General features: G+C 37.3%; 1 protein-coding gene across 1 annotated transcript in view; it reads left to right on the top strand.

Moving 5' to 3' along the window:
• Positions 1–12,780, top strand: part of LOC108719464 (vomeronasal type-2 receptor 26) — a 30,126-nt gene that overhangs the window by 15,240 nt on the left and 2,106 nt on the right. Inside the window, exons 4-6 of the mRNA XM_018268321.1 lie at positions 3,972–4,796; positions 11,139–11,363; positions 12,254–12,374. Coding sequence (XP_018123810.1) covers positions 3,972–4,796; positions 11,139–11,363; positions 12,254–12,374 — 1,171 coding nt within the window. The remainder of the gene's footprint in view (positions 1–3,971; positions 4,797–11,138; positions 11,364–12,253; positions 12,375–12,780) is intronic.

Below are 12,780 nucleotides of genomic sequence, written 5' to 3'. Positions count from 1 at the left end.
CAGTAACAAAGAGTCTTTAGTGTGTGGGTATTGACACAACCCATAGTGAGAACTATTACTGCCAGGTTGAACATGAGAGTAGCTCCAGGGTTCCCCTGTTCAGTATTTGTACTTGTACATGAATTGGACAGAGAGCAAGATGGATGCACTGGCACCAAGCTCAACTATAGAGAAGTGCAAGACTGGTTAACTCCAGGGGCGGAACTACCGGGGGAGCAGGGGTGCAAGCGGGCCAGGGCCCGCACCCCCTCAGGGCCCCCCAGCAGTCCGCGTGCCGCATATTCCAGGCCAGTTCCGGGTGTACGGAGTTGGGCGGGGGGCCCGGCTGCGCGTCCTGTGCCAGGGCCCACCCCCCCTCTAGTTCCGTTTCTGGTTAACTCACATTTTTTCTCTTTTCTAGTACATTTATGAAGCAGAGGAAAGGAACAGGAGCCATGTTTGTCTACACAGTGCACTTTGCAGTCGTACAGTTGTGTTGTGCACCATTTAGCACTGACCTCAGGATCTCAACCCCTTTATGAATGAGTCTTATTTGTTTTAGTTGGGAGGTGCTTTATTTATGAGCAAAGATAAATATAATTTAATTTGAATGTATGAAATGGTCTGGATGCTTTCAGGAATTTTTGTTTCATTTTTATTATTCTTTTTTTATAGAATCGGGTATGTTTTATCATTGTTCTTATATGTATTTACTGTATGTATGTATGTATAGCTTTATTTGTAAAGCACTGTCAAGGAGCCATAGTGCCGTACAATGGATAACAGTTCAATATATAGAAAGTATACACAGGGAGGACAAGTACATAAATAATACAATAAATATACTCAGTACACAGAATTTAAATAAGGACATCAATCTTAAGTGCTATGTGGTAAGAGACATATAGTAGGAAGGAAGTACTTGCACCATAGAGCTTACAGTCTAAGTGGGTGGCTAAGATACAGGTACAAATTGGAGGGGGAAAGGTGCACAAGGTAAAGGCATTATCCAATAACTACCAGGATAAGACTAATGTTCTGATTGAGTGAGAACTTCTTATGGTGGAATTCAGGGATGGGATTCCAATGGGAAGGGGCAGCGAGATGGATGGTGTGAAAAGAAAGAGAGAGGCGGCCAGGAACAAACACTGAGACTGTTAGGATATGCACAGTGATTTATTTTGTCTGCCTTTGTGTGTGATATAAATGATTTCCCCCTTCCTCTGTTTCCCCCCCTTTTTTTTGCCTCTGCTGACAAAATAATAAACAGCTCTCCTAATTTTACCCAGCATTACAAAACTCACGACAAATGTTACATACCAGATGTATCTGTTCCCATTCAATATAATGTGAGCAAAACCTAAGCACCTGGTTTGTGCCGGATACATGCACTGAGCTTAATTAGCAATTGATAAAACCTGCCGTGGGCTACCCTGTTTTTTTGGAGTTGGGACATTGCTTTCTGTGAAAAGTTATTTTTCTTCTGTTTTTGTTCTGGTTTTTTGCTCTGAAAATAAATGAACCTTCCAACAACCGCCAGCTCCTAATCTTTGATGCAGAACTTGTATAGTGAGGAGCAGAGGAGTGAAGGGCTTTGAATGTTAGTAGGAGGGTTGTATATCATATCCTTTGCTTAACAGGCAGCCATGCTCCTCTCTCTGAGGAGAGAGCAGGAGGATCCTTGTAGCAGAGTTTTAGAGTAATTGGAGGGGAGAGAGATGGGAGTCAGGGAGAACAGTTAGTAGGAGAGCACAATAGTCTAAATGGGATAAGATAAGGGCATGGATTAGTGTTTTGGCTATTTTGTATGATAGAAAGGGACCAACCTTGTCTGTATTGTGGAGGAAGAAGCATCAGGTTTTGGCAAAAATATTAATACTGTATGATTAGAGAAGGAGAGAGCCTGATCAAAGATGACCCCTAGGCAGCATGCTGAATTAACAGGGTTAAAGGTTATGCCATCAATAGTAATGGTGAAAGGAAGAGGAGGGCTAGGTTTAGGAGGGAAAGCCATGAGATCTGATTTAGCCAGGTTGAGCTTGAGATGGCTTCAAATACCAAATTGGCTACCAAGCACTTTTACATAATTAATGAATTAATGCATGAGAGACCTCTAGTGACCGAAAGAGTCATATATCAGGCCAAAAAATGACATACTCATGCATGTATAGTAAAAGAAAACAAACACAATGTATCATCACATATTAAAATCCACTAAAAATGCCTAGGATTTTGATATGTGATAATAAACGTTGTGTTTTTAACTATATACGCATGACCATGTAACTTTTTGGCTTGAGCTTGAGATTGCATTGATTCATCAAAGAGGAGAAAGATAGTAGGCAGTTTACAATCCTGGTTTGACGTCAGTGGTTAGTGAAAGGGTGTCTAAATATATCTGAATTTTGAGGCCAAATGAAGGTATAAGAACAACAGAGGGCCATGTATACAACCCTGAGGGACCCTCATACTCTAAGATCAACTTGGGGGAGAGGATTTGTTAGCAAAAGTAACAGAGAAGGAGTGGTCAGAAATGTAAGAAGAGAGCCAGGATGCAACTTGGCCCCTGATACCAACTGAATGATATTTGGTTATTGTTTATACATTCTAAAAATAAAGGCATAAGAAATCTCCAAGAGGCAGCAAAGTTAATATTATTAGGCTATTCAAATGAAATGTGTTAGTTAGTTACATAGTTAAATCAGGTTGAAAAAAGACAAAGTCCATCAAGTTCAACCCCTCCAAATGAAAACCCAGCCCCATACACACACCCCTCCCTACTGTCACATAAATGATATATACCCATATCTATACTAACTATAGAGTTTAGTATCACAATAGCCTTTGTATTATGTCTGTCCAAGAAATCATCCAAGTCCCTCTTATAGTCATTAACTGAATCAGCATCACAACATCACCCGGCAGTGCATTCCACAACCTCACTGTCCTCACTGTGATGAACCCCCTACTCTGTTCCTTTAAATGAAACTTCTTTTCCTCTAGTCTGAAGGGGAGGCCTCTGGTACGTGATTCTCTTTATGGGTAAAAAGGTCCCCTGCTATTTGTCTATAATGTCCTCTAATGTACTTGTAAAGTCTAATCATGTCCCCTCACAAGCGCCTTTTTTCCAGAGAAAACAACCCCAACCTTGTCAGTCTCCCTCATAATTTAACTCTTCCCTCCCTCTAACCAGTTTAGTTGCACTTAGTCTCTGCACTCTCTCCAGCTCATTTATATCCCTCTTAAGGACTGGAGTCCAAAACTGCCCCCATACTCCAGATGAGGCCTCACCAGGGACCTATAAAGAGACACAATTATGTTTCATCCCTTGAGTTAATGCCCTTTTTTATACAAGAACTTTATTTGCTTTAGTAGCCACAGAATGACACTGCCCAGAATTAGACAACTTGTTATCTACAAAGACCCCTAGATCCTTCTCATTTAAGGAAACTCCCAACACACTGCCATTTAGTGTATAACTTGCATTTATATTATTTTTACCAAAGTGCATAACCTGCATTTATCAACATTGAACCTCATTTTCCAGTTTGCTGTCCAGTTTCCCAACTTAGACAAATCACTGTGCAAAGTGGCAGCATCCTGCATGGATCTTGCTTTGCCTTATGGGATAATGACTCTGATTATGAGTGTATATAACTGGTGTCCTTGCCACAAAACAAGATAGGCCTTCTGCTGTTTGCTAGAAGAAACAGGGACTCATTAACAATTACAAGTACAAGTGCAATGTGCAATTTTGAGTACATTTTGCTATATTTTTTACTCACAATACAGTTTTTTTCATGGATTTCCTCAATGCAAGCTCAAAAGCCCACTTTACCCGCAAAAATGTAAAAGTTGTTTTCCCAGCAAAACTACATTACTTTATACAACATGGTACACTGATTTCAATCAAAAGTAAACTCTATTACTTTCAAAGTTAATATGCCTTTATCCAAGTGATGGCATCTTTGATCTTTTTTCTCTATTTACAGATCAGTTCCGGTGCTACAGACATTTCGCTTAGTGACAGGGTCACTTTCCCATATTTTTTCCGGACACTACAAAGTGATCATGGTAATTATTTTGTTTTAAGCAAATTACTGAAACATTTTGGCTGGACCTGGATTGGAATTCTAAGAGTAGATGACTATGGAGGTGAAAAAGAACATCAACTGCTAACAAACTATCTCTCAAGTGATGGGATATGTGTTGAGTTCACCATAAAGTTAAGGAGTGTTCTAGAAACAGATGAGCAGATTATGCGTTATAAAGAGATCATTAAAAAATCTTCTTCCAGAGTCTTTGTACTTTGTGGAACAATCATTACAGGTGCTATAGAAACATTACGTAGCTTTATAAATGAATTCGATAGCAGGACAGTTGTTGTTTCTTACAGTATATCAGCAAATTATCACATCATGGATTATGCCTTAGAAATATTTAATGGAAGTCTGGGAATGACTCAGCGTATTCCATCATTTATAGACATTCCCATAATGAAAGACTATCTAGAGAAATTTCGTCCTTCAAAATTCCCAGAAGATAAATTACTGGAAGATATCTGGATGCAATATCATTCATGTATGTCAAAGGACAAAAACAAAAATAATCTCTATGAACAGGTTTATGGCCTGCCACTTTACAACTGCACTGGAAAGGAAAGTATCATGAAAGTCCGCCATTTTGATTATACATTGTATTCTCCCCACGTGGGCTTTGCAGCTGAAATAATGGCTTATGCAATCTATGATATGCAAATGTCTATTGACAATAAAATCCCTGGAAAGATTAGAAATACAGCTAATTATAGAAACCAGGTAACTATTTTTGAAAATGTTTTATATATGTAATTATTTTCTCAGTAGTAACTTATTGCCATATCCATCACTATATAATGGTTGTCTGTTTATGAAATGATGATCTTCAAATCCTGAAGATAAAGTTGCTCTTTATGGGATCTGTTATCCAGAATGCATAGGACCTGGAGTTTATACGAATAATGCTATGTCATTTCTCCATATCTTAAATCCACTAAAAACATTCAAACATTAAAGGGGTGGTTCAGCTTTAAGTTAGCTTTCGGTATGTTATAGAATGGCTAATTCTAAGTAACTTTTCAACTAGTCTTCATTATTTATCTAGTTTTTGAATTATTTGCCTTCTTCTTCAAACTTTTTCCAGCTGCTCTGTAAGGCTACAAATGTATTGTTACTGCTACTTTTTATTACTCCTCTTTCTATTCAGGCCTTTCTTAATCATATTCCAGTCTCTATTTCAAATCAATGCATGGTTGCTAGGGGAATTTGGACCCTAGCAACCAGACTGATGGAAACTGGAGAGCTGCTGAATAAAATGCTAAATAATAAAAAAAAAACACAAATAATACAAAATGAAAAACAATTGCAAATTGTCTCAGAATAGCACTTTCTACATCATACTAAGGGGCCCATTTACTTAGCTCGAGTGAAGGAATAGAGGAAAAAAACTTTGAATTTCGAATGTTTTTTTTTGGCTACTTCGACCATCGAATGGGCTACTTTGACCTTCGACTACAACTTCGACTTCGAATCAAACGATTCGAACTAAAAATCGTTCGAATATTCGACCATTCGATAATCGAAGTACTGTCTCTTTAAAAAAACTTCGACCCCCTAGTTCGCCACCTAAAACCTACCGAGGTGCCATGTTAGCCTATGAGGTGCCATGTTCGAATTGCGGTAAATCCTTCGACTTCGATATTCGAAGTCGAAGGATTTACATTCGGCAGTCGAATATTGAGGGTTAATTAACCCTCGATATTTGACCCTAAGTAAATCTGCCCCTAACAGTTAACTGAAAGGTGAACAACCCTTTACATAAACCCAAAATAATTTTTTTGCCCCAAATATGGATTAATGCATCTTAGTTAATCATTAAGTAAAATGTTTGATTTATAAATACAGTTGGATGCCAACTATACATATTGTAGATTACACTATGTTTGTGGCCAGTGGAGACCCCAAAATACAAATTGTGCATATGATTTTTCTTGGCTCATACTTCAACTTCTGAAAACACAGCATCCTGCCTGTGCATTGTTTATATATATATATATATTTATATATATATACAGCAGGAGTACCAGCACTCACGTCACAAGCTGTGTAAATAGTGCAAGAACATACTTAATAGCTATTCATCAGTTGTAGGTCAGTTTTGCAGATACATTATCTTCCATCTGTGTCTAAGCTCAAATAATCATTCTGTCGGTTGTAGGTATTAGCGATCTCGTTTCGTTTGTTCAGTGTCAAATATTGGCACATTCAATTTACTTTATCTGATAAGTGTGAGTGCTGCGCTCAGTCCAATTCGCAAAAAAATTCTTGCTAGCTGCACCAATGTTTTATGCGAGTCCACACAGGGCCCACAAAGTTATGTAGAATAAGACAGTTTAGGATTTGGTGCGCTAAATTGATATTCAGTCCCCAATATCTAAGTAAGGACGGAAAGATATATAGTGTAATACAGTCAATTGTTTTTGATAAAGGTCGCTGCTCAGAACTACTCACAGATTAAAATTTCTTGACAGACGTTTAAGTGGCCGTTCCAAAGTGGAGTCGGTCTGTAGAGCGCACCTATAACAGACAACTGCAATAGTGTAATACTATTGGACTTTTTGGATATATTTAACGGTCAATTGTACTCACCGAGTGTCAGTTAGTAATAAGCGTCTTTGGGAGAGTTCTCCGTCTTCTGCACAGAATGTCCACCTCCACCGGCTGGTTAACGATCTCTTGCTCCAAGGCTGCAGCGGTGTTGTTTTAAAAGCCAAGATATCCCTCAGCGTTTTGCCGCCGGTTCTCTGCGGGGCCTTGTGGGGTATCTGATTCAGTGCTCCGGTGCGAGAAATTATGAGGGGAGACTGACAAGGTTGGGGTTGTTTTCTCTGGAAAAAAGGCGCTGTCAGGGCGATGGTATAGTCTGTTTGTATGAGGATTCCTGCCGTCAGGCTTTTTTATATTATAAAATATTTATTTATTCACTAGTAAAAAAAGCCCAACGCGTTTCGTATCTCATATACTTCATCAGGGGCAGACGCCATGTTTTTTTTACATTGGTACTTAAATAGCATTTGTGGTCATTCATTTGCTTATTTGCATAATTGTTTAAGTATAGATGTAGTAATTCTTCTCTATTTAGTAAGGGATTAATACATTAAAACATTAAAATTAGTACAAACATTGAATGTAATAAATCAATCATTTAAAAAACATTTTAAATCAATATCTATATTAAGGCCTTGTGGTGTCAATGTTTTCAATTTATGTATCCACAGAGTCTCTTCTCTCGATATTATATTAACAATATCACCTCCACGCCAATGTGTTTTTTTCGAAACAATGCCAGTGAACTGTAGTAAGGAGGGATCCGAATTATGATAAGTTTTAAAGTGTGCAGATACACTATGGGGCAAATTCACTAAGCGCCGAAGCGCCGAATGCTAGCGTTAGTTCACTAGCGTTTGTCATTTTCGTTACTGCGCAAATTCACTAACGAACGCTGGCGTAGTTTGGCTAGTGTTACTTCGCACCCTTATGCCTGGCGAAGTTTCGCTAGCGATGTAACTATGCAAATTCACTAACTTGCGCAGTGTACTGAACGCTACCTTTTACGCTAGACTTCCTTCTCCACCTCAGACCTGGCGAAGCGCAATAGAGTAGATAGGGATTGTTTCAAAAAAAGTCAAAAAATTTTTCTAAGTCCCAAAAAACACTGGCGTGTTTTCTACATTATGGGTGATAGGCTGAAAAAGATCGAAAAAATTTTTGGGGCCCCCCTTCTTCCCCCCTACATTTCCTGACTCATGGCAACTTACCTAGACAGTGGGCACATGTGTAGGGCAAAAAAAAAATTATTTGATGATTTGAAGGTTTTCTTGGCATTTGTAGTGCAGATACGTATTCCTCCATTTAAATTTGAATTTGGCGCCGTATGCAAATTAGCCTTCGCTAGCGTTACTTCGCTTTACATCGCAACCTTACGCTACCCCTGAGCGCAACTTCGGATTTTAGTGAATTTGCGGAGCGCTGGCGAAACTACGCCTGGCGAAGTGCGGCCAAGTGCGGCGAAGTTGCGCCTGGCGCAACTTCGAATCTTAGTGAATTGGCCCCTATGTGTCAATAGTCCTTTTTTAATATTATTCATATGCTCCCCAATTCGTGTTTTTAAATTTCTGTTTGTTCTTCCTATATATTGCAAACTGCAGGGGCATTGTAGCAAGTATATAACGTTGTTACTGTTGCAAGTTATGTCTTTAATGGCAAATTCTACATTAGTTACATTTGATTTGAAATTAGTAACTTTTCTTTCATTTACTTTACTTGTCTTGCACCCTTTGCATGTTCTGCAAGCGAAAAATCCATTTGATACTCCAGTGTTGAAAGGATCTGACGTTTGTTTTTGTTTTTTGGATGGCAAACAGCTTGGTACCAGCATTTGTTTCATTGTGCGAGGTTTTTTATCAATTATATGTGGATTGGCAGACAAATGGTCATGAAGATCTTTATCTTTAAGTAGTATATGCCAGTGTTTTTGAATTATTGTTTCCAATTCTTTGTTGGAATTGTTATATGTTGTAATAAATTGAATAAAATTATTATCTGGTGAAATTTGTTTTTTCTTGATTTTATTTTTATTCTCTAGCATTTCGTTTCTATTTTTCTTATCGCACATTGCCTTGGCGTTTCTTAAATATTGTCTTTAAATCCTTTTTCTTTGAATTGTTTAGTCAGAAATACACTTTCTTTCTCATAATCTATATTTTTGCTGCAATTTCTCTTTATTCTATTAAATTGACTGAATGATATATTATCTAATCATTTTCTGTGATGACAGCTAGTTCGTAAAATATAGCCATTGCAATCAGTGGGTTTTCAGTATAAACTAGTCTCAAATTTACCTTTTTCTACATAAATATTTAAGTCCAAGAAATTCACATTTGAGGTACTGTAATTGCTAGTAAATGTAATGTTTGAAGTATTGTTATTCAGACCTTCTAGAAAAATGGTTAAATCATTTTCGGAACCTTTCCAGATGAATAGGCAGTCATCGATATAGTGTTTCCATGTAATCAACCCCACATCTTTATTTAGTTGTGGTATAATGTTATTTTGTTCCCACATTCCCATAAAGAAATTAGCATAACTTGGTGCGAAACGCGTCCCCATCGCTGTCCCTTTGGTTTGGAGGTAGTAATCACCTTCGAACCAGAAATAATTTTTGGTGAGTATGAAATCTATACTTTTCAATTGAAATTCTTTTTGATGATTTTTTAAGGAAATATCTTCATCCAAATAATATCTCACTGCTTGAATTCCCAATTTGTGGTCTATAATCGTATATAGGGAGGTTACATCGCAAGTCCCGATGATGTATCCTTTTTTCCAAGTGATATTATTTATAAATTGGATTGTATCAATTGTGTCTTTCAAGTAAGAGGGTAATTTTGTTACATATTTCTGTAGAAATAGATCTATGTACTCTGACAGATTGGAGGATAGGGAACCACATCCGGGCGCCCAGGGGGGTTTTCGGGATCCTTATGTATTTTCGGTAGAATGTAAATTACCGGGACGGCAGGAATCCTCATACAAACAGACTATACCATCGCCCTGACAGCGCCTTTTTTCCAGAGAAAACAACCCCAACCTTGTCAGTCTCCCCTCATAATATCTTGCACCGGAGCACTGAATCAGATACCCCACAAGGCCCCGCAGAGAACCAGCGGCAACACGCTGAGGGATATCTTGGCTTTTAAAACAACACCGCTGCAGCCTTGGAGCAAGAGATCGTTAACCAGCCGGTGGAGGTGGACATTCTGTGCAGAAGACGGAGAACTCTCCCAAAGACGCTTATTACTAACTGATACTCGGTGAGTACAATTGACCGTTAAATGTATCCAAAAAGTCCGATAGTATTACACTATTGCAGTTGTCTGTTATAGGTGCGCTCTACAGACCGACTCCACTTTGGAACGGCCACTTAAACGTCTGTCAAGAAATTTTAATCTGTGAGTAGTTCTGAGCAGCAACCTTTATCAAAAACAATCGACTGTATTACACTATATATCTTTCCGTCCTTACTTAGATATTGGGGACCGAATATCAATTTAGCGCACCAAATCCTAAACTGTCTTATTCTACATTAAATTTACTGACTGTGTCCTCCGTTGTATAGCGCAAACCTTGCTACCTACATTCTTTGTTTGTCAGCGTTCCGCATGTTTCACCGGATATTTTTCTTAAGAAAAAAATCGCTGCTGCTTCGGGTCAACTTTGCGGATCTCAAAGTATGGTGCACTTGCGCTCTAGCCTGGATTAAATATCGGTAGTTGTTGTTGTGTCACTGAGGCCGTTGGCTGAAAATGAAAAATAAAACCAAAATCTAAAATGAAATATGAATTTTGGTTTTATTTTTCATTTTTGGCCAACAGCCTCGGTGACACAACAACAACTACCGATATTTAATCCAGGTCACGTGTTCTTTGTTCATTCACTTTGAAAAAGGTCAGATTGCTGACCAAAACGTCAGTGTTTCCTCGGTGAAATAATAAACCTGTTTATTGTTTTTTAAGTCCTGAGAGTGCGAGACTCCTTCCAGCTTACATTATATATATATATCATTCTCTCACTATTCCTCAATTTGCAACTCTTATTTACCTTCATTTTCTGTATTTGGTTTTTTTATATTCTTTTTTCTATAACTGATGTTTCCAGCTTTTTTATCTGTTTAACACTTTTCCTTATCTATCTTGTCATTCTCCTTTCAACTTCTATATGCTCTTTTGCCTTGTGCTTTTTAATCTATCCATTTTATTTGCATGCAGGTGTATGGAGGAGCAAAAAAAAGCTCTGGTATTACAAAAAAAAAGTTCAAATCTCTTACACCCCTCCTGGGGGGATGCTATTTCACAGAAATAAAGAACTCGAGGGTTTGGCATTCCTGTACATCCCCCCCAATTACAGCAACATATGTGCCCACATTTGCACTTGTAGTGTAGTTTGTAAGCACACGTGAAGTTAAGATGTTAATTTTTAAACCTCTTAATTTTGTATTTTAAAAGTGAAATATATTATAATTGATTATTTTTATTTTTTACTGTTTTGTGTCATTTGTCATAGTTACATCACTATCTGAAAAATCTCCAATATAAATCCTTCAGTAAAACAATGTCTTTTGATAATAATGGTGAGTTACTGGATAAATACCTATTTTACTATCTCACTATAAAATCGTATAAGGAATTCGCTATATCACATGTTGGCTGGTTTATGCCACAGGAAGCATTGGATCAGAAATTTAACATCAATACATCTAATTTAAGATGGAGAACCGATGACAGTAAGGTTAGAATTTGTTTGTTTCTCCTATGTTTGTTATTTGGTATTTTGCTCTACATATCAAGGTAGGTAGTGCAATGCAGATATATGTGAGGAGTACAAATAGTAATTAAAGGAAGCAGTAAGCAGACATAGTTAATACTAAAATACAGTACATTGGCTCATCATTTGTGCTATTTGTATATAAATAAATCCTCTTATTAGTGATGGGCGAATAAATTTGCCTGACATGAATTTGCGGCAAATTTCCGCGTTTCACCACCGGTGAATAAATTTGTGAATCTCCCGTGAAAATTTGCCGGTGAAAATTCGCCGGGGTCAATTTCCGATTTTCCCGATTTTTTTGTGAAAACGTTCGAATTGCTCAATTTTTTCTTGAACACGTTTGAATTGCACTTTTTTTGGTGAAAACATTCGAATTTCCCGATTTCACAATTTTTCACCAAGAAAAATTCGCCCATTTTAATTTTAATTTTTAATATTTTAATGTGTAGACTTTTTTTTAAAAATCAATACATGTTCTTTTAAAGGGAAGTCTACCCCAAAATGAAAATTTTCCTGACAAAAGAAAAGCAACTTCCCAATATACATTTATTAATATTCAGTGCTTATAAAGTTATTTGTAAAAACCTGCATTAAAAATAGCATTTGCTGAACTCCCAGTTCTTACTTTTTAAACAATCTTAATTCCCTAGCAAAGACACCTCTGTTAATCAACTGGCTTGTCTTATGTTGTTTCAAAAGTTCTTTTAATCGGCAAAAAATTATGTTTTGGGTTCCATTACCTTTAAATAAAAAAAACAAAAAAACAATATATATATATATATAATATATATAATGATGAAGAGGTTGATGTATACTGTCACAATAAGCTCTCCTTCTTAACTGATTTTTAGATCCCAATATCCCAGTGCTCAGACAAATGTGTCCCTGGCTTCAGGAAGGCTTCAAAGTATGGTGCCCCAGTCTGCTGCTATAATTGTGTTATGTGTTCAGAGGGGGAAATATCTACTACAGGTATAATCAATAACATGGAACAGAAAAAATAACGAGATTGTGTAATTGAGGCTTTAAGTGTACCAAAGATGGAAACTGAACATATTTTTACAAAATTTTTGTTAGATTTATAACTTTTGTATTTTCCCCATTTAGTTGTAAGGGCTTAAAAGTATTACCAAGGTTGAATGGATTAAGGAAGCAGTGGAGAGAATTAGGAGAGAGTTGCAATTAGAGAAGTACCAAACAGTGGGTCCAGGCAAGAGCAAATCCACTGGTCTGACACAGACCAGGGCAAAAAAAAAAAAAAAAGGAAAAATTGGTTAGGAAATAGATAGAAGTTCAAAGTCTTCCAAAATCAAGTAGAAAACATAAGGGCAGATTTATCCAAGCTCGAGGTGAATTTTCGAATTGACTAGGGAATAGC

This window comes from Xenopus laevis, chromosome 1L, assembly GCF_017654675.1.
Source record: "Xenopus laevis strain J_2021 chromosome 1L, Xenopus_laevis_v10.1, whole genome shotgun sequence".
Taxonomy (NCBI): Eukaryota; Metazoa; Chordata; class Amphibia; order Anura; family Pipidae; genus Xenopus; species Xenopus laevis.
Note: the sequence above shows the minus strand (reverse complement) of the source record. Positions and strands in the feature narration are given on the sequence as shown.